The sequence below is a fragment of the Amblyraja radiata genome, chromosome 9 (assembly GCF_010909765.2).
Source record: "Amblyraja radiata isolate CabotCenter1 chromosome 9, sAmbRad1.1.pri, whole genome shotgun sequence".
In the NCBI taxonomy this organism is placed as follows: domain Eukaryota; kingdom Metazoa; phylum Chordata; class Chondrichthyes; order Rajiformes; family Rajidae; genus Amblyraja; species Amblyraja radiata.
This window is the reverse complement of record NC_045964.1, coordinates 73565472-73587611: the sequence shown is the minus strand read 5'-3', so window position 1 is coordinate 73587611 and position 22140 is coordinate 73565472. Positions and strand designations below refer to the sequence as shown.

General features: G+C 41.7%; 2 protein-coding genes across 3 annotated transcripts in view; one reads left to right on the top strand and one right to left on the bottom strand.

The window, feature by feature from the left end:
- The window catches only part of ubr7 (ubiquitin protein ligase E3 component n-recognin 7), a 31896-nt gene extending 15948 nt beyond the window's left edge, over positions 1–15948 (top strand). Inside the window, exons 7-11 of the mRNA XM_033027744.1 lie at positions 2886–3076; positions 4865–5029; positions 6828–6996; positions 7753–7814; positions 13338–15948. Of these exons, the coding sequence (XP_032883635.1) occupies positions 2886–3076; positions 4865–5029; positions 6828–6996; positions 7753–7814; positions 13338–13430 (680 nt within the window). The 3' untranslated portion in view covers positions 13431–15948. The remainder of the gene's footprint in view (positions 1–2885; positions 3077–4864; positions 5030–6827; positions 6997–7752; positions 7815–13337) is intronic.
- A 705-nt stretch (positions 15949–16653) lies between these two features.
- Positions 16654–22140, bottom strand: part of btbd7 (BTB domain containing 7) — a 51349-nt gene continuing 45862 nt past the window's right edge. The window contains exons 9-11 of one of the 2 annotated variants that reach the window (XM_033027741.1): positions 21764–21942; positions 21011–21385; positions 16654–20061 (exon numbers count right to left, since the gene is read on the bottom strand). In XM_033027741.1, coding sequence (XP_032883632.1) covers positions 19243–20061; positions 21011–21385; positions 21764–21942 — 1373 coding nt within the window. In that variant the 3' untranslated portion in view covers positions 16654–19242. The remainder of the gene's footprint in view (positions 20062–21010; positions 21386–21763; positions 21943–22140) is intronic. The other variant, XM_033027740.1, reaches the window with a different exon arrangement.

Sequence of the window (22140 nt, the reverse complement as noted above, 5' to 3'; positions counted from 1 at the left end):
TAGGCCATTCGGCCCTTCGAGCCTGCACCGCCATTCAATATGATCATGGCTGATCATCCAACTCAGTATCCCGTACCTGCCTTCTCTCCATACCCTCTGATCCCCTTAGCCACAAGGGCCACATCTAACTCCCTCTTAAATATAGCCAATGAACTGGCCTCGACTACCCTCTGTGGCAGGGAGTTCCAGAGATTCACCACTCTCTGTGTGAAAAAAGTTCTTCTCATCTCGGTTTTAAAGGATTTCCCCCTTATCCTTAAGCTGTGACCCCTTGTCCTGGACTTCCCCAACATCGGGAGCAATCTTCCTGCATCTAGCCTGTCCAACCCCTTAAGAATTTTGTAAGTTTCTATAAGATCCCCTCTCAATCTCCTAAATTCTAGAGAGTATAAACCAAGTCTATCCAGTCTTTCTTCATAAGACAGTCCTGACATCCCAGGAATCAGTCTGGTGAACCTTCTCTGCACTCCCTCTATGGCAATAATGTCCTTCCTCAGATTTGGAGACCAAAACTGTACGCAATACTCCAGGTGTGGTCTCACCAAGACCCTGTACAACTGCAGTAGAACCTCCCTGCTCCTATACTCAAATCCTTTTGCTATGAAAGCTAACATACCATTCGCTTTCTTCACTGCCTGCTGCACCTGCATGCCCACTTTCAATGACTGGTGTACCATGACACCCAGGTCTCGCTGCATCTCCCCTTTTCCTAGTCGGCCACCATTTAGATAATAGTCTGCTTTCCTGTTTTTGCCACCAAAATGGATAACCTCACATTTATCCACATTATACTGCATCTGCCAAACATTTGCCCACTCACCCAGCCTATCCAAGTCACCTTGCAGTCTCCTAGCATCCTCCTCACAGCTAACACTGCCCCCCAGCTTCGTGTCATCCGCAAACTTGGAGATATTGCCTTCAATTCCCTCATCCAGATCATTAATATATATTGTAAATAGCTGGGGTCCCAGCACTGAGCCTTGCGGTACCCCACTAGTCACTGCCCGCCATTGTGAAAAGGACCCGTTTACTCCTACTCTTTGCTTCCTGTTTGCCAGCCAGTTCTCTATCCACATCAATACTGAACCCCCAATGCCGTGTGCTTTAAGTTTGTAAACTAATCTCTTATGTGGGACCTTGTCGAAAGCCTTCTGGAAGTCCAGATACACCACATCCACTGGTTCTCCCCTATCCACGCTACTAGTTACATCCTCGAAAAATTCTATAAGATTCGTCAGACATGATTTACCTTTTGTAAATCCATGCTGACTTTGTCCAATGATTTCACCACTTTCCAAATGTGCTGCTATCCCATCTTTAATAACTGACTCTAGCAGTTTCCCCACTACCGATGTTAGACTAACTGGTCTGTAATTCCCCGTTTTCTCTCTCCCTCCCTTCTTAAAAAGTGGGGTTACGTTTGCTACCCGCCAATCCTCAGGAACTACTCCAGAATCTAAAGAGTTTTGAAAGATTATTACTAATGCATCCACTATTTCTGGAGCTACTTCCTTAAGTACTCTGGGATGCAGCCTATCTGGCCCTGGGGATTTATCGGCCTTTAATCCATTTAATTTACCCAACACCATTTCCCGGCTAACCCGGATTTCACTCAATTCCTCCAACTCCTTTGACCCGCGGTCCCCTGCTATTTCCGGCAGATTATTTATGTCTTCCTTAGTGAAGACGGAACCAAAGTAGTTATTCAATTGGTCCGCCATATCCTTGTTCCCCATGATCAACTCACCCGTTTCTGACTGCAAGGGACCTACATTTGTTTTAACTAATCTCTTTCTTTTCACATATCTATAAAAACTTTTGCAGTCAGTTTTTATGTTCCCTGCCAGTTTTCTTTCATAATCTATTTTTCCTTTCCTAATTAAGCCCTTTGTCCTCCTCTGCTGGTCTCTGAATTTCTCCCAGTCCTCCGGTATGCTGCTTTTTCTGGCTAATTTGTACGCATCATCCTTCGCTTTGATACTATCCCTGATTTCCCTTGTTATCCACGGATGCACTACCTTCCCTGATTTATTCTTTTGCCAAACTGGGATGAACAATTTTTGTAGTTCATCCATGCAGTCTTTAAATGTCTTCCATTGCATATCCACCGTCAACCCTTTTAGAATTAATTGCCAGTCAATCTTGGCCAATTCACGTCTCATACCCTCAAAGTTACCTTTCTTTAAGTTCAGAACCATTGTTTCTGAATTAACAATGTCACTCTCCATCCTAATGAAGAACTCAACCATATTATGGTCACTCTTGCCCAAGGGGGCACGTACAACAAGACTGCTAACTAACCCTTCCTCATTACTCAATACCCAGTCTAAAATAGCCTGCTCTCTCGTTGGTTCCTCTACATGTTGATTTAGATAACTATCCCTCATACATTCCAAAAAATCCTCTTCCTCAGCACCCCTGCCAATTTGATTCACCCAATCTATATATAGATTGAAGTCACCCATTATAACGGTTTTGCCTTTGTATAACGGTTTTGCCTTTGTATGTCTGTCCTGATTGAATTTGGGAAGAGGCCCTGGTGCAAGCCTCATGTATGGTGGAGGAGGGGAACCCCCGTTCCCTGAAGAATGAGGACATTTCAGATGCCCCGGTGTGGAACGCCTCATCATGGGAGCAGAATGTCCCGATTGAATTTGGGAAGAGGCCCTGGGTGATCAAAGGCACACAGTTCTTGACGACTTGGCATTATTCAACTGAAACGGGGGTAGGAAAGTTGAGGCCGTGGCATATTGTTAACCTTATTTCGTAAGGAATTAATTGAATTGGATGAGGCCTGTACTAAATGGGATATCTGTGCTAATCACTGCCATCGTAGTAACAGGGAAAGAGAAACTAACAATTTAATTTTTATACACTCCCTCCAGTTAACAAGGCAACAGATGCTGATAACAGTGGACTATCGCCCAAGATGGAGGATGACAATGTTGATGTCTGTACAGTGCAGGAAAACGGAGATTCACAAAACCAAAAACCCAAGGGTCGTGCAATGAAGAATGAAGAAACCGGCTCCAAGCACAGTGAACCCTCCACAAGCTGCAAGGCTGAGAAATCTGAGGTGACCTTTACATTTGCTAACATTTACAAGCTTTGGGTTAATTGAATATTTTCCATGTCTTGATTTAATCTTTATAATTTCTCCCATATGTTCTTGCTTAGAACATGGATGGTAGTGAAATGCTCCATACTGCCACCTGCTGGTTGATACCATCTCTTGATCATGGACTTGTACCACAGCGTATGTGATAACTCTGTAATGGCCCCATTTCATGTCCTCCTCAACAAGTTGCCAGTCGGAATATTGTGTCCAGCTTTTAGCAACTTTAGCAAGGCCAGTAGCGAAGACATTTTGTTGTAATCATCGGGAAGTGGGGGTGTGAGGAACTTTAATAAAACAAATATCTTTCAAATTTTAGGTTATGTTAAAGGTGTCTTTGAGGTAGAGTCGTGACATTCTGTGAATGAATTAACTTTAAAATATTTTTCCCGTTGGAGGGTCTTGATATTGGATATTTGATGGACACTGCATCAGAGCGGAAGAAGAGGCTTTAAAGGGCCTGTTCCACTTGGCGATTTTATTCAGCGACTGTCGGCATCATTGACTGACGTATCAGGTCACTGAAAGATTTGTGGCGTGATGATGTATGACACGGTGGTGACACTGCGTGATGACGTATGATGCACGGTGTTTTTTCAAGTAGTGTGACATTTTTTTGTCGCCACTGGATTTTGAAATGTTCAAAATCTTTTGGCGTCACTTATATGACGCCGGCAATCGCCGAAAACATGGCCAAGTGGGACAGGCCCTTAAGTCTCTTCCACGCCAACAGTTTTATTTTTTTTATTGTGCTTTAACTCTATTTTGTTTTAATATGGAGTTGGTTATTGTCCTATAGCGTAAGTTTGCATAAGCAGTTTTGATACTACTTTGGCATTGGGCTTGGTCTTCTTGGTTCAGCGCTTATCCTGGTGTTATAGCACAAGTACTTTGTCTTTTCACAGTAATTTAATGTTGAGCAACATTGTTTTGAATAGCACCACCACAAAACCAAGGTCTGATTCTACTTGGCTTCTATATGTATTGAAATATGTAAGCAAATCAGTACTCTGATCTATGAATGTGAATAATACACTTGCAGAAATACTGCTAGCTTTTCCCCTTTTGTTTCAGCTGCACAAGATTATTATACGGGGCAGCAGTCACCCAAAAATTGGTGCCATTTTCCTGCACCGGCCCAATTTCAGCATCTGTTCACATACTCTTTGTTTCCCCCCCCCCCCAAATCATCATCTATTTAAGTTCATAATTTCGGACGTATCAGTGACTTTAATCATTGCAGTAAAGCCTTGCAAAGGATGTGTATTTGTACTACAGGGTAAGTGGGTCTTCCAATCCATGTTCAATACCTATCCCAATGACCTGTGAATTTGTTGCAAGTTTTGTGGCATGGATAGTAAGATTTAACCCTGACCCCCTGAGTTCCTCCAGCAGTTTGTGTCTTTGCTCCAGATCCAGCACCTGCAGTCTCTTGTTTTAACTTTCCTAGTTTAGAGGTACAGCGCGGAAACAGACCCTTTGGCGCACCGAGTTCACGCCGACCAGCGATCCCTGTACACTAACACTATCCTACACACACTAGGGACAATTTTACCAAGCCAATTAACTTGCAAACCTGCACGTCTTTGCAGTGTGGGAGGAAGCCGGAGCACCCGGAGAAAACCCACGAAGGTCACTATAGTCTTGTCAACTATAATATTCAATTTGTATTAACTCTGAAAGTTGCAATTTGTGTTGCTTGTATTCTGTGTGTTTGACCTAGATTTTAACGTTTCACTCCTCTCTCAGGCAGCCAATGGCGATGAAGCGAGTTGCAGTGTGGAGGAGGATGCTGCAAAGAATGCTGGGTGCAAACTACAGCAGCTGAAGAAGACAGGAAGCATCCAGAGAGAATGTGCCACCTACTGGCCTCGTAACTGGCGCAACAGGCTGTGTACCTGCCCATCCTGCATGGTATGTTTGACTCCACTCTTGGCTTAACATCCCCATTTTCAACATTGGCTTCCTGGCCGTTTAGTTTAGAGATGCAGCACGGAAACAGGCCCTTCGGCCCACCGAGTCCGCTCCGACCAGTGATCCCCGCACATTAACACTATCCTACATACACTAGGAACAATTTTTACATTTACCAAGCCAATTTACCTTCATACCTGTACTTCTTTGGAGTGTGGGAGGAAACCGAAGATCTCGGAGAAAACCCACGTGATCAAGGGGAGAACGTACCAAACTCCATACAGACAGCACCCGTAGTCGGGAACGAACCGGGGTCTCCGGCACTGTAAGGCAACAACTCTGCCGCTGCCCCACCGTGTTGCCCTGTTAGGTTTAAAGGTAAAATTTGGGGCAAAAGGAGTAAAGAATCTATTTTAAAAGCTAGGAATAAATAACTCAATTAAATATCTTTTAGAAACCAGGAGCTACTGATGCTGATTTTTTATTTTTTTTTAATACGGTGCTGAAGTAACAGTAGGTCAGGCAGCATCCCTGGAGAACATGGATAGGGTATGGTTTGGGTCAGGACCCTTCTTCAGACTGCCATTCTCCCTTTGGGACTTGAAGATAATTACATGCCAATGACCTGTATTTCTCCTGTATATAGCCTGATCAATATTTGCAACATTTTTGTTCTACTCTTCCAGCCTGGAAAATTTTCTCCAGAAACCTAATAGCGACATTTAAAAGGCATTGAATGGGTACATAGATGGGAAATATTTAGAGGGGATATGGGTCAGAGAAAGAGCACCAAGGCAAATTCCTTGTATGTGAATACTTGGCCAATAAACATATTCATTCATTCATTCAATTGGCCGACGTGGGCAAGTTGAGCCGAAGGGCCTGTTTTGTTGCTGTGTGTCTAAAAAGATCCGGGATGGCGGGACTGTCATATGCTGAGAGAATGGAGCGGCTGGGCTTGTATACTCTGGAGGTTAGAAGGATGAGAGGAGTTCTTATTGAAACTTAAGATTATTAAAGGTTTGGACACGCTAGAGGCAGGAAACGTGTTCCCGATGTTGGTGGAGTCCAGAACCAGGGGCCACAGTTTAAGAATAAGGGGTAAGAACAAGGATGAGGAAACACTTTTTCACACAGAGTTGTGAGTCTGGAATTTTCTGCCCCAGAGGGCGGTGGAGGCCAGTTCTCTGGATACGTTCAAGAGAGAGCTAGATAGGGCTCTTGAAGATAGCGGAGTCAGGGGATATGGGGAAAAGGCAGGAACGGGGTTCTGATTGTGGATGATCAGCCATAATCACATTGAATGGTGGTGCTGGCTTGAAGGGCCGAATGGCCTACTCCTGCACCTTTTGTCTAAAGAGTCAGAAATCTGACTAATCAAACCAATGAATAATGAACTTAAAAATGCAAACAGCTGATGTTCTACCAGAGGCTCACAGGGTATAGTTTATCCTATAGGTTGCAAGTGTTGCCACGGGAGAAATTTGATAGTATTACCCACATTCAAATTTAAAAAAACGATTTTAAAAACGTATGGATTCTTGTTAAGTTGTTGCATTGACTCGAGAGAGTAAGTGACAAATGTCATTTAAATTGTGATACAATCGACCTCTGTCAGTGTATTCCAAATCCAGCTGAGTTTTATTTAACATTTGTGCTCATTTCTGCAATCTTGTATTCCTTTAATAATTTTTTGACGGTTCATAAAGATTTTGAGTAAAGGGACGATGCCCGGAAATTTTTGATGAACTCGTCACTTTGTATTCACCTCCGAGGAAAATGTATTGCTGCTTTTCAGAACCTGTATAAAGAACTAGAAATCTCCTTTCTGTTGGACGAGTTTGATACAGTACTGGCCTACGAAAATAAAGGTAAAAGTGACGAAGAGACTGATAGTGAGAGATGTGATCCATTGATGACTGCCCTGAGCAACATGAACAGAATCCAGCAAGTGGAACTCATTTATGGTAACTTTTTGCATGTAATTCAATATTTTCTAAAACGCTTCTTCGGACAGCTGTCTAGTTCACCTATTGCAGTCTTGCACTTGCTATGTAATGATGTTTTAAACTCCAATCCTCAATGTAGTATACTGGTCTTCTGAAAGATTAAATCGCACATTTGATCAGTTTCAGCTGGAGTTATTTTATGTTATGTGTTGCAAATTGCACGTTTCAGTATCTGAAATATGTGAGACTAAAGTGTGGTTTGGCTGAATAATTCATTAAGCTGGAAAGAGTGCAAAGAAGATTTGAGGATGTTGCCAGGACTTGGCCTAAGCAACAGTGAGTGGTTGGGCAAGTTGGGACTTTTATACCTTGGGGGGGATATGAGGCTAAGGAATGGTGAATTTAATAGAGAGGTGTCTAAAATCATGAGGGGTAATTAATAGGACGAATACCCAGAGTAGGGAAATCAAAACTAGCGGGATATTTAGGTGAGAGGGGAAAGATTTAATAGGAAGCTGAGGGGTAATTTGACTCAAACACTGACTGTCACATTGGGCAATGAGATACAGGCCCAAACTAAAATGCCATAAATAATGGATTCAAACAAATAAGCTTGTGAAAAATAATACCAGGACATCGGTTTGTTCAACCTGAGGTTTCTCTGATTGCTTGCAGCAATAAACATTACTCCGTATGGGGGTAAAAACATCAAATTGGGCAATTCACACAGTATGGCGAGGGAGTGGTTTAATGAAAATGTATTTCTGTCCACAGAATACAATGATTTGAAGTCTGAACTGAAAGATTACCTGAAGAGATTTGCAGATGAAGGAAAGGTAAGGATGGGCTTGCATTGCATGTTTACAGAATTTGAGGATGGAATTAGGCAAAATAGATTTGGTAGAATTTGTTGTCAAGTTTTGATCTATAATTGGGGCCATAATAGATGCACTGGTTTCCTGCAGTATGTTACCCTGGGGTGCATGAATGGGCAGTCAGCCCTGTTTTCTGATCCTGCCTACAAACTTAAATTCAAACTGGAGAAAGTTTATGATTGGTTTAGATTGCTCCCTGTATTAAGGGGGGCAGCCCAATGGTGCCCCTGGTAGAGTCACTGCCTCACGGGGCAAGAGACTCAGGTTTGATCCTGACCTCGAGTGCTGTCTGTGTGTGTTCTCCATGTCACTGTGTGGGTTTCCTTCCACATTTCATAGACGTGCAGGTTAATTGGCCTCCTGTAAATTGCCCCTAATGTGCTGGGAGTTGGTGCCAAGGTGGGATAATGCAGAACTTGTAGGAGTGGGTGATCGATGGCCAGTGTGGACTCAGTGAGCCGGTTTCCATAATGTATCTACTAAATTGGAATTGAGGCATTTCTTCTTAAAGATTTTGGATAAAGAAACAGGTGGTTGCTGCATTTTCTGGATTTGTCCTTCATTTGAAATAAGGGATTAATGTAACTTGGCAACATGTTTGGCACAGATGTGATGTAGCAATGTTACAAGATTTTGAGATTTAAAAAATCAAGAATGCAATTTATCCCATCAGATAAAGCATAAAAAGAAGTTTAATTTGACACCTAATTCACTTTCATATCTTCAGTATTAAAAAAGTTATGGCCATTTTCATACTCGGAAATTAGCATCTTGTTCCCTATTGCTTTTCCATTGACTTAACACTAAAGCTGTGATCGAGAACATTTAAAAGCCCATAACTTTTTTTTAAATCAAGAGAACTGAATGAAATTTTCAGTTATTATAGATTGAAGCATTCTGAAATAAATATGAAACATCTTACTTGGATGACCTGAAATTAAAGCATATACAGGTGCACAACCTTTTATCCGAAAGCCTTGGGACCAGACACTTCTCGGATTTCGGAATTTTTCGGATTTCCGAATGGAAGATTTTTAGCGTAGATTAGGTAAGTAGCGCGGGCGGCTTGAAAAGTCTGGAGCGGCCGCCTCCTGCCCGGAGACCGGGGAATCATTGTAAATCATTGCTTAAATGTTAGTCAGTTAGTTTGATGGGATTTTATGTGGTGGGGGGGGTGAATGGGGAAACTTTAATTCTTAGTCCCCTACCTGGTCGGAGAGGCGGGGAGCGGGCAATGCCTTACCGGGTCGCCGTGCAGTAAGCTCCGGAGCGCTGTGGCCGCCGACTCCCAACATCGCGGAGCTGGGGGCTGCGGGCGTCCGGCCACGGGCGGCGCCGGTTGGAGCTCCGACCCCGGCAACTCTACCCCTGGCGCTCCAAATCCAGCGCCGCCCGCGGCCGGACGCCCGCAGCCCCTGCGCCGCGATGTTGGGAGTCGGCGGCGTCGCAGCGCTGGGATACCAGCGGGGAGCGGGCAATGCCTTACCGGGTCGCCGTGCGGTAAGCCCCAGAGCGCTGTGGCCGCCGATACACAACATCGCGGAGCTGGGGCTGCGGGCGTCCGGCTGCGGGCCGCGCTGGATTTGGAGCGCCGTGCAGCCAGGGGTAGAGTTGCCGGGGTCGGAGCTACAACCGGCGCCGCCCGCCCGCAGCCCCAGCTCCGCGATGTTGGGAGTCGGCGGCCACAGCGCTCCGGAGCTTACTGCACGGAGACCCGGTAAGGCATTGCCCACTCCCCGCCTCTCCGACCAGGTAGGGGACTAAGAATTAAAGTTTCCCCCTTCACCCCCCCCCCCCCCCCCTTCACATAAAAGCCCTCCAAACTAACTGACTAACATTTAAGCAATGATTTACAGATGTTTAAGTGTCTCCCCGGTCTCCGGGGAGGAGGCAGCCGCTACAGTAGTACAGACCTGGGTTGACCGTGGGTCGTTTCGGGTCAAGTTTGGCGCCAAACGCGAGCTTTGGTGTGCAGACGACATCCTGGAAAAAATGTCCGGTTTTCGGAGCTTTTCGGTTTCCAGAACTCCGGATAAAAGGTTGTGCACCTGTAATTAGTTAGTTACCTAATTGTAGCTAATTACAAAGTTGACCGTTGTGACAGAAATAGTAATAACCACCCAGACTGCCTTGAAAATTCCAAAATTTGATATTCTCAAGATCAGAACTTTAATATTATTGTATTATATGCTGTAAATCCGTAACAGATGGGCAAATAAATTACAATTTCTAGCAATAGACCAAGTCTTTATGGAGAAGATCAGTTGCTAGCTGGTACATTGGTATATCATAATCAGTAGCATCATCATACTCCCCAGATTGTAACCAATAAGTAACTCTGTACACCTTGAATTTCATCAACTTTTCAATTTTGGCATTGTAATCTACAAGGTTTTGCTCTTCAAAGCCTTTCTGCCCACCACTTTCCCATTAACAGTGTCCTGTAGATTCCATTTCTTAAGAAAAGGATATTTTTTTTAAATAGCCTAAGTATCCAAATAACAAACTGATCCCATTCACACAAGAATTCACAATATAACATGATTTTTAAATCTCACTGTCATGAATTTATATGCCAGATGGAAGGAATTTAATGTTTAATTCCCATAAATTAATCTAGAAACATCCAATCAATATAATTTAAATTATTATTTTTTTAAACAATACATGGGACTAAAACTGATATTTAGTATAAAAATATTGACTATGGATAGACAATAACACAAAATATAGACGATTTAGATGCTCTTGTGACATGATTGTCCCAAAAAAAGAGCATTTAAATCATCTTGCGAGTGGGTTTTTCTGGAACGCGATTGATTGGAAGGTTGCATTTGCGGTGAATTTGAACCCCATATCGGCAGGAAAAACACTGCCGGTTTGTATGGGGCCCAAATCACATTTTTGCAAATGAAAATTTGATTAAAGCCATCCCGAGAAACAAGTTTATATGTAAAATAAACGACTTGCATTATGTTTTGTCCCCTTCATGCGATCCGTCCCGTTGTAGGCATTGAGGGCGTTAGAAGTTGCTTTTTATTTTAATGTAATTATTGAATTGTCTCGCGATTAAATAAATTAAAAAATCGGAAATGGAAGTCCGATTGATTGTTCTTCAGCAGCTTAGCAGCCCGAGGAAAGCCGCCTCCGATAAGCAGGAGAAAACGGCATTTTAATCCCCCACCCCCCCCCCCCCCCCTCCCTCAAAGGTGCCAAAATCGAGCACACGGCCAGTGGCAGAACTGCAGCGCCGCTGAAGGTAAGTTTTGTAACATCGCTATGTGATGGGCCAAAGGGCCTGGTCCAGTGCAGCACTTTCTATGTGGTAGGTTGGGGCAAGATTAGCCTAATTGTTGTTTGAGATATGGAAGGTTAAAAGTACTTCAGTTGCTGCCAGTTTTTGAACCCAAAGCTTGCGCTTGGCTTTTACACCATTCACTATTATTCCTTCCCCATGGTCATTGGCAATCTTTCCCATCTCCAAAGTGCCATTCCCTTCCGCCTTCAGCTTTTCAGTACTGTGGGAAATCTGGATGGTTCTCCTCTTCCTCATTCAGTGGTAGCAGAACACAAATTGCTCTTACTAGCATCTCGGTATTTGGCCCTTTCCTGCCTTTTGACTAATTCTTCAGCAAAGGAGCTATTTTCCCACTTGTACACTGCAACCTCCAATATATAGTGTGCATTAATAACCCAAGATGAGGTGCAAATTCTTCGTTGGATGCAGGTAAACCACATTACCTGAACCCTCAAATTCACCCTTGCTGGTCTGAACTGTTTTCCTTGAGCTTTGACCTTTGTCCACAGACATCTTTGGAGGCCAACTCCTTGGGTATTTTTAAGGTGGAGATTGACAGATTCTTGATTAGCAAGGGTGTCAAGGGTTATGGGGTGGGAATAGGCAGGAGAATGGGGGTGAGAGGGAAAGACAGATCAGCCATGATTGAATGGCAGAGTAGACGCCAGCGGCCGAATTGCCTAATTCTGCTCCTATGAACCTTTTTGTCTCCAATTGGAAAGACCTCTTCTATAATAATTCACAGCATCTGCTACTGAAACCTTTATGTGCTATTGGCTCACCGTTGCCTGTAATTAACATTGTTTGTTCTTTTCAGCTTGACCTACATAAAGTTTAGTTTATTGTCATGTGTACTGAGGTACAGTGAAAAGCTCGTTTGAGTGCTGGTCAAAGACCACATGAATCCAATCACACTATCCACAGTGCATGGATAAAGGGCTGGCTTCTCCCACTGTCTGTTCCTCCAAGCTTTAGTTTATCAACCACCTCTGCATTTGTTGTTACTCTCACAAGTTTTTGCCCTGTGAGAACATTATACCATTGACCCATAGGCTCCCAGCTGGCCTAATTATTTATTTTCACAACTGTAGTTTGTTGCATCTTAAAGCTTTGGTGCATTTTCCAAGTTTTGCGTGCAACAGTTGAAAGTGGTGCTAAAATTAAAAATGGCATTGCAGCGAACTATCTTTGTGCATATTTATTACCATGTGCATTGCTAATCTCTGGCATGTCTAAATATTTTTAATTTGTGCATATTTGCACAATTTTAATATCTTTCAGCCAATATGCTCCCATTACCTAGAACCATATAGTAAAGCTATCTAATTAACTGAGAGTGAGGGCTAACCGTCTTATCCCTCATTAGATATTTTTCAAAACTAGCTCAGATCGAAGTGGAAGCAAATTCTACTTTGGAACAAAGGTTTGTTTTTTTTTAAACCAATTATTTGATCTCTAAACAATACCACATGGTGCTGCACAATTGGCAATGTGGGCCCTGAACTTCTTAATTGTAACTGTGTAATTGCCATTTGCTGAAAAGACAGTATCAGTGACCCAATGTCGTGACATTGTCATTTCTATCAAGTAGCATCCGAGAGAGAATGAACTTGAAAGACGTTCACTATTTTACCATATGCTCTTTCTACGTTCAAAACTGCAGGAATTCAGTTTCACTAAAGAACATTTTGTTGGCAAATATTTTTTTCCAGTAGGTGAGTGGGCGCAGCAGTAGTTGCTGCCTCAGAGCCAGAGACCTGGTTGAATCGTGACTATGGGCGTTGACTGTACAGAGATTTATACATTCTCCGTGTGACTGGGTTTTCTCCAGTTGGTCCAGTTTCCTCCCACACTCTAAAGACGCACAAGTTTGTAGGTTCATTGGCTTCTGTAAATTGACCCTAGTGTGTAGGATAGTGCTAGTGGTTGAGTGATTGCTGGTTGGTGTGGACTCAGTGGGCCGAACAGCCTGTTTCTATGATAGGTCTCTACAGTCTAAACAGTGATGCATGCTCACCCCTCTTCCTTCCCCAGACAATTCGTACAAAGGTTATCATCAATGTGTGCATGTTTACCCAATGCCTAGGATGTGTGCATGTGACTTAAGGGAAGCAAAGTTAAACTTTGGGCATCCCGACCTTCAAATAGCTCTGATAATTGATTCAACTGATTTTGTATTTTAACAGGTGGTTACAAGTGAAGATATCCAGCAATTCTTTGAAGAGCTTCAATCAAAGAAGCGGCGGAGAGTCGATGGAATGCAGTACTTTTGCAGTTAAGCTACAGAAAAGCCCATAAAAATATTAGTCAAAGATGTGCAAAACAGTTTGGTAACAATGGCACTTTTAAAATTAACTGGTTGTCTGTCCCCAGTGTATTTTACTTTTGCCTCTTGTAGAGTTAGAGCAGAAACAGTTGCTACAGGAGCAATAGAGAATTCATAGCATCAATTCTTTGCAGTAGGGGGAAAAAAAAAAAAGTTGATATTCAGAACTGAAACTTTAAGAAGCTAATGATTTGTACTATGTATGCACACGATTTTCTTTGAACTCCTGATTGAAATAAACTTTGGAACAACTATGACAGGCTCTCAACCAAATGATATATACAAAGTGCTGGAGTAACTCAGCGGGTCAGGCAGCATCTCTGGAGAAACTGGATAGGTTACCTTTCAGGTCAAGATCCTTCTTCAGAGTCAGGACCTGAAACATGGCTTATCCATTTTCTGCCGTGATGCTGCCTGGCCTGCTACTTTACTTCAGCATTGTGTGTCTATATTTAGGATAAACCAGCAACTACAGTACATTTTTTAATTCCATCTCAACCAAATCAGTTGGATATCGGATCTATCATTCATCCTCCATCCATCACCACCACCACAAACTAGTTAACAGCAGTGTACGGTAGGTATCTAATATCAAGCCATACCTGCGGGTGAAAACTTCTCATCCAGTTGCCTCTTAAAAACTGTTCCACCACCAAGGGCAAAACCCAATAGCATCAACTGTGCATTTATAGTTGCAAATCAAAACAATTAGATTCATATTAAGATGGATAAGAAACTAGCTAACATTTAATAGAGAAAACCTGAATCTGCGGTTCACTACCTGAGCAATTGTTTAAATCATAGTTATACAGCATGGAAACAGGCCCTGTGGCCCAGCTAGCCCATTCCCAATCTGCACTTCCCAACTGCCATGTTTGTTCCAAAGTTGATAAATCCACCACCTGTTATTTGAAAAGGTTGCCCCTCATTTTCCTATTAAATCTTTCCACTCACCTTAAACCTATGTCCTTTGGTTGTTTTCCCCCCCCTCTCTTGGTAAGATTGTGCCCTATCCTCATCATCTTGTAAGATTACCCCTCATCTTCCAGCACTTCAAAGAATAAAGACCTAGAGTACCCAACCTGCCCCTATAGCTCAGGTCCTGACAACATCCTGAAATCGACTCTGCAATCTTTCCAGCCTAACAACATCTTTCCTGTAGCAGAGTGCCCACAACTGAACGCAATACTCCAAATGCAGCCTCACTACATCTTGTACACCTGTAACATGGCATCCACATTCTATACTGAAGGACAATGTACTAAAAACCACCCTATCCATCTGTGATGCCATTTTAAAGGAACTATGTACCTGCATGCCTACATCCCTCTGCTCTACAACACACCCCAGGGCCCTGCTATTCATTGTGAAGGTCCTGCCCTGGTTTGACTTCTCAAAATATAACTCCTCAAACATACCTGCATTAAACTCTTAACCATTCCTCAGCCCACTTGCCCCTGATCAAAATCCTGCTGTAAATTTTGGTAACCATCTTCATATCTACAATACCATCCACTGCATCTGCAAACCTACTAATCATGCCTTGTACATTCTCATCCACATTGTTGCCATCAAGCACAAAGTCAAACCACTAATCACGACCTGAAACCAGTCTGCAAACCACCATACTCTGCTTCCTTCCATGAAGCCAAATCTCTATCCAACTGGCTAGCTCTCCATGGATCCCATGTGATCTAACCTTCAAATGCAGTCTACCAGCTGAACCATATCAAATGCTTTGCTAGTCCATATAGGCAATGTCTACAGCTCTGCCCTCAACCTTTTTTGGTTACTACTTCAAAAAACACACCATTTAGATTCATAAGCCACGATCTCCCATGTACAAAACCATGTTGACTATCTTTAATCAGCCCCTATCCAAATGCATATATCTCTTGTCAATCAGAATATTCTCCAGTAACTTGCTACCTGAGCTATTAGTTTACTGGTCTAGAGGTCCCAGGCTTTGCCTTGCATCCCTTCTTAAATAAAGAAACAACATCAACCCTCCTCCCCCCCCCCCCCCCACCCAGTCTTCCAGCACCTCACCCATGTCTAATGATGTTTCACACCTGCAATTTCTTCTTTAGCTTCCCAGTGTCCTCGGATAAATGTGACTAGGCCAGAATATTTATCTACATACACCTTGGGGCATTCAGTACTTCCTCAACCGTAATGGGACTGTCCTTAAGACACTTCCAGTACCAGTCCCAACTAACCCAGGTTTCATGTCTTTCTCCACAGTAAAAACAGAGGAGATTTCTATGATATTCTATGAATTGTTTCATCCATACCAGTAACAAGTGTCTGAAAATGTTATGACCCCTTTTGGTTTATAAATGTTCAAATAATTCAGTGCATCTTCAACTTTGTGTAAAACTGACTGAAAATTTTAAGCTGTTCTATTACTAATGCTTGAATGTTCATGGGATGGGGAGAATAAGCCAATAAAGACATGTTACTTTGCCGTGCGAGTTACTTTCTAGATTATTACTACATCCATTCAAATCTTTGAACATGCCTGACCTGAGGGTACATTCTTAAAAGGAAGTGAGCTACTGAGTCAGAGCTTTGAAGGAAGTTAATGGTAGAAATTCTGGAGTTTGTTATCTTCAATTTACAGGTTTTTTGCGATAAATTGTATGGGGTTTGAGGTACCTAACATGGGAACTGCAGTGCCTTCGAGAGCTAGAGATGGTGCTGAGAAGCTTCTATGATGGCATGATCCTGAATGTAGGGCCCCAATACTTCTCTATTTTAGTGGCTATGGACCATAAGTTCCCAAGTGGCAGAAGGGTTGTTGCACTTAAATTACGAAAAATATTTATATACACAATGGCTCTCTGCGAATCAACCCACACGGCAACATTTGCAACAGTATTTCAGGAATCTGATGTTGAGCATATAAATATGACCTGCCTACCTACACGAAATAATATCTTGATCCTACAGTTGCAAGGCAAGGTTTAGATAAGAGTCAAGGGTAAATAAACAAGAGACCAAAATCTTGATTAAAGATGGGGTTAAATTAGATATGATGGAATAGTTAAGTTGTATTCAGACTAGATTTTGTCTGCACCACAACTATTACGGCTAAATGGTCACCAACCCATGAAATGCACCTGATAACTTTTCTGATCATTCATTGGCCACAAGAAAACAATAGGATAGCCATGTGAAATGTGCTGTTTCCACTTTAATAAAAATATGGATTAATTTCATAATCAAAATGAAACATTCCATGGGCCATTTATTTAGAACACCAACTATATGCCAGTTTAGAATTTGTTACATGCTTTTTTCTCCCAGAAACAGTAGAAAAATAGATCATGAAGATTCTGTACAACTGCCGTAGTACTCAATAGGGAATTGCATTTCATTAAGCAATAATTTCATTTAAGATGCTAAAATAAAAATAGTCATCTCTTTAAAAAACATTATATACATTGAAGCACTGTAGAGAAAGATGGTTATGCCATTTGTAGAAAACATTTGCATAGGACATTTGATCTAAATTACTGATACTTGAGCCTTTAGTATGGAAGGCACTTTACTGTATCCCAGTAACAGATTAGATCAGAAGCATCCAAAACAAATTATTAAAGAATTAAACAACAGCAATGCAAGTTTTTATAAAAGCTTTTGCTACCAAGCACTTAACTCATCTTTAAATGGTTTCCAATATTCTAATTCAACCAAAATTAAATTGGTAAGTAATTGCAGTTAAACAGCATGCAATGGGGAGTGGGGGTGTGTGGGTGGGAGAGAAAGATACACAAACACAGTCTGGAACAATATATAGCATTAGATCAGGCAGCTTCAGGATGCTGTGCATGTACTGGGGTGAGTTTCTACAGCTGTTTATTTTACATTTATGTTAGAAAGGACTGTCCAGTTATCTGTGGCATTGCAGGCAAATTTGCAGGCAGTTTTCATAATTTACTTCAAGTTGTTGCAGCCAACAAGCACTGTTTATATATTAATTAGAAACCAATAGAAAAAAAGTTTTAAGTTTTGCTGATTTCCAATAATTTCCTTGAAACCTCCAAGATAAGGCATACAAATACATTTTAATCTTATTCTAGAGTGTAGCACCTCCCGAGTGTAGCACTCCCTCCGTACCGTACTTGTACCGTAGACAAGATCATCAACTTTGCAGTTGAACTTGAATTGGAACCAGACTCTACTGCCAAATGAACCACAGACCATACATTGAAATAACTACAGCTCAATGATTGCCATGGGACGAGAATTAAAGTTTGTGTGTAATTTTAGAGTATTAATTTCAGCATTCAGATTTTTAATTTAGTACCAGTTCACCAACTCTAGTATCCTGAAATGACAAAGGAGATTGCATCGTAACAGTGAATAATTAAATGCTTTGTGCCACTGGTACTTTGCATTGGAAATCAGCACACAATGCTTTGAATTCTCCTGACTTCCAATTCTAATCTTGCCGCTGCACACAAATAGGAAACCGAACAGGAAGGATCGAAGGAGAAAATCTGCACAGCCACATCAAATTAGTTTCATAATGTAGATCAGAAATAATAAAATTTAAAACACCACGATCAAATTTCTAACTTAAACATAGAACTCACAGATGCAATTTCAAGAGGTTTCCGCAAACAAGTGTAGAACCTGGATACTTGGCAAAATACAGAGCCAGTCACTTTAATCAATGATCCAAGTCCCCGAGATGTTCTACCCTGTCTCCAGGATTAGACTAACATCTTTCAGACTCCGCAAGTCTGCCTGTGAAAGCGAATCTTGGATTTTACTGTCACCAAGGAGTTGATCATGAAACTTGCAACACATGTTGGAGTTCAACAACATCTCACAGAAAGGATGTCATAATATCCTAAATATGTGCAATATGCAAAACCTACTCAGATGCAGCAAGGGGAAAGAGAGAATTTACAATCATACACAACTTGCATTCTGGTTTTTCCCCTCACACAGCTAATATAGTATATTTTTAGCTTTGGAAATTATTTTCGAGACAAACATTTATCCATGCAGAAATTTGAAAAGCAGCTATCAAACCAAATAATGAAGAAAAAGACCAAAGAGTTTTGCGTATCTAACCGTTGAACAATGATTAAGCAAATGATATGACAGCAGCTTCAAAGGGAAGTGTAGCTGCTTTATCCAGTTACTAGTATTTCTGCCTTTGGGATTCAGCTTCTCATGATATATTAAAACATTAATCCTATAAACCGATTGTCACAGCAATCTGATTGTCCCAAGATTAAGACTACAGCTTTAGACTGACAAGGATCTGTGCTCTGAATACAGTTGGCCAGTAGAATAAAGACATTCTTCCCTTGCACATGTATTCCAATGCTGAGTATACTTAAAAATACTGCCCAGTCTTTTAAGACTAAAAACTCTCTCGAAAATGAGAAAATATGTCAATGGGTATCATCAGAGTACCTTTCACCATTAAATATTACACAATTGTAATTCAATACACAAAGACACTGAAGTTTTTTGTTTTTTTAAAAACAGACCTGTAAAAATGAGGTAAAAGACCAAGCATTTTTTTTCAATTGGTAAACTCGATTAGCAGACTATTTGAACATTAGAAAGGATGGCAATACCGGTCGGTGCATGACTTGGTCTCCCAAGCTATCACGAAAGTCATAGAAAACCACCTAGAAATTATTCAGTTCAAGGTAGAAATGTTATGTACAAAATATTTATGAAAGCAAAGTTAACAATGGAGTCATCTGTTGAAAAAGCACACTGGATTGCAGGCATCATTAAAGAGCTGATTTTTTGTACGGAAGATCAGGTCTGTTTGGTGACCTCCTTTCTCGGCTCAGCGTATCTTCTCTATTATTCCGAATGCTTCTGTGTGGATGAACACTGGGCCCGGGCTCCAGCATATCACCATCTAATGATCTTATATTGCAGCCAGCATCACAATTGCCAGAGCTACAGGGCACACTCAGAGCGCGACTGGCTGTGAGGCCATAAGTCAGATCTGTTTCCATTAACCCCCTGTTTCTGGTAAGCAGAGAGCCCCCACTGGACTCCTGCTTCAGTGCCAAGTCCAACCTGTGAGGAGGCTGCTCCAGGAAATCAAAGTATGGTGGATCACTAGGACCAGACTGTTGAAGTTTGGGAGGCAGTAGATATTCTCTCCTGGATTCTACTGGCTTACTGGAAATATCACTACAAAGAGAAGTCATCTTGAAGCTTCCAGTTGCTGTTCTACCGTGACAATATAAATCTGGGGCAAAGTATCTTCCCTGTGAAGGAGCCAATGTATGCCTGCTAGTTCCTGGAGTGCATGGCCGACAAGCTGCAATGGAAAAGTCGTATAGATCAGGATAATCCTGGAAGGCTTCTCGAGATTCTGCCTTCAGCTCACTAGGTCTTCTCCTCACGCCATGTGCATGTCTACTGTGTAAATACGGCGCAGGGCGTGGAAAGGAAGCAGAATCTGACGCCATTTTGTTTACATCAGTACTTAAAGCAAGCTCAGGAAATCTTCTATCCCTAAGTGACAAGTTACTCAAAGAAGTCACACCCATTGCAATGTCTGGCATCAGTTCATTCAAGGTACCTTCAGCATTCTAGAAGAAAACAAAATGGAAAACATCAAAATTAGATTTCCATCTCTATGGCTTTTGAAACTAAAATAATAAGCATAGTAAGTTGAACAGTTTTGAATCACATGAACATAGTGGTTGCAGTTCCATGGTTGCCTTGGCAACATAATTTCAGATTGAACTACATTATCATAGTATTAGTGACAATAACAATAATTGATTTTTTGTTCATTTTTCTGAGGGGAAAATATTGATTTCCAATTTCAGCATTTTTGGTTCCTGTTGGAAAATAACTTCTGCATTACGTTAGTGTCATGCTGGACAAAAGGCATAATAAGTTATAGATGTAGCACGGTAGTGTTAATATTCATATTTACCTTTTCATTTATAAAAACCATTAATGTTCAATTAAGGAAAAAGAGGCTGAATAAGGATGTGGGACCCTAGTTGGTCCAATATTGGTTGCATTCATTTTACAAGAATCCAAACATCTGATTTCCCCATCCGATGGTCTGAGGCTCGGTTTAGTTTAGAGATACAGCATGGAAACAGGACCTATGGACTTCCGAGTCTGCCTTGACTTCTACCACCCGTACACTAGTTCTTTCTTACTATCTAGGGACAATTTACTGGCGTGGAGAAAACCCACGCGGTCACAGAAAGTGCAAACTCCGTACATACAACACCCGTAATCAGGATTGAATGCGGGCCTCTGGCGCTGTAAAGCAGCAACTCTACCACAGTGCCGCCCAGAAGAAGTTAGCAAAGCAGATTTTATGCTATAGAATTTAGAGAAATCATTACAACTGCATTATATACCCACATAGAGATGGGACTGGGAACTTAAAACTAAAATATTTAATTTTAAAGCCCCACTGATCATCAGAGAAGCCATACAGTTAACAAAGGCACATGGATTCTCCCCACCCTAATGTTATTACAACCTGTTTAATAATTTTAAATCAAAACTTACCCCTATCGTTGTTTGCAATCTGGCAGAATTGGTGCAATCAGGAGGCATTAGTTTACCACCAGAAGTGTATATGGGCCTGGAGGTGAGCGCAGAATAATGCAAGGAGCGATTACATGGGTACGATAAGGAGCGAGATGACAGTTGACCAGGCAGCCTGTGCTTCAATTCCGTTTTGTGCTTTTCATGTGTCTGGATTGCAGGTGGGTGGTACGGCGGTGGAGGTGGTGGTAACGGTGGATGGAACGCGGCATAGGGTTCAACATCACCACGTTCTCCAGCCGGTGAACTGTTTATTCTGCAGTGACCATGCTGACGAATAGTCAGCACTGGACTCTCATCACCAAATCGCTCATGAGGAAAGAATTTATGAGGATTCTGTGGAGGGCAATGGATAATCATTACATTATCAGAGCTACCTTGCTGTGAACATTGCTACATTTATATCGCTTCCAGTCAATTGTCATGATTTTAATAATTAAAATATTTTAACTCGACTAGCTCACAGAAAATTAACAAAATGCATAAAATCAAGATTATTTATGTCCATGCCAACTCCATCAATTCCAAAAGTAGCAAGGAAATCTTGATTAACTGCTAACTGCAGCAAATTACTCTGCCTAATACTACAGCCATGCGAGATATTGATACTTAATTATGACAACTCATTTGCATCTTTACAGAATATAATTTCTATTATATCTGAAATTATTTAGATTGGTCAATGACTGTGTTATGGAGTCATATTTCCCATACCTGAAGCAGTTCAACAGCAGTATCTGGGAGGTTAAATTCCCTCAACACCCGTATTTGAATTTCGTAGCTTACGGTTGCTCCTTCCCCACAGTTCAATGCGTACGCACGCTGTACCTGATCCATATGTCTAAGTTCCTGAAGGCGCCTGATCATATCTTTTACCATCTTCAAAGGGGGCACTGAAAATACAAATTGTGTAAAGGCTTTGCTCAAGCACCTCCATTTAAAGTTTTTTTAAAGGAGTAAATCACAGATGATATTGTATTTAAGAGAATCAGGGGAGAGTAGGCATAAGGGACTCCAGACGCTGTAATCTGGAGCAAAAAAACCCCCAAACGGTTGAGGAAACGCAGTGGGTCAGACAACGTCTATGGAGG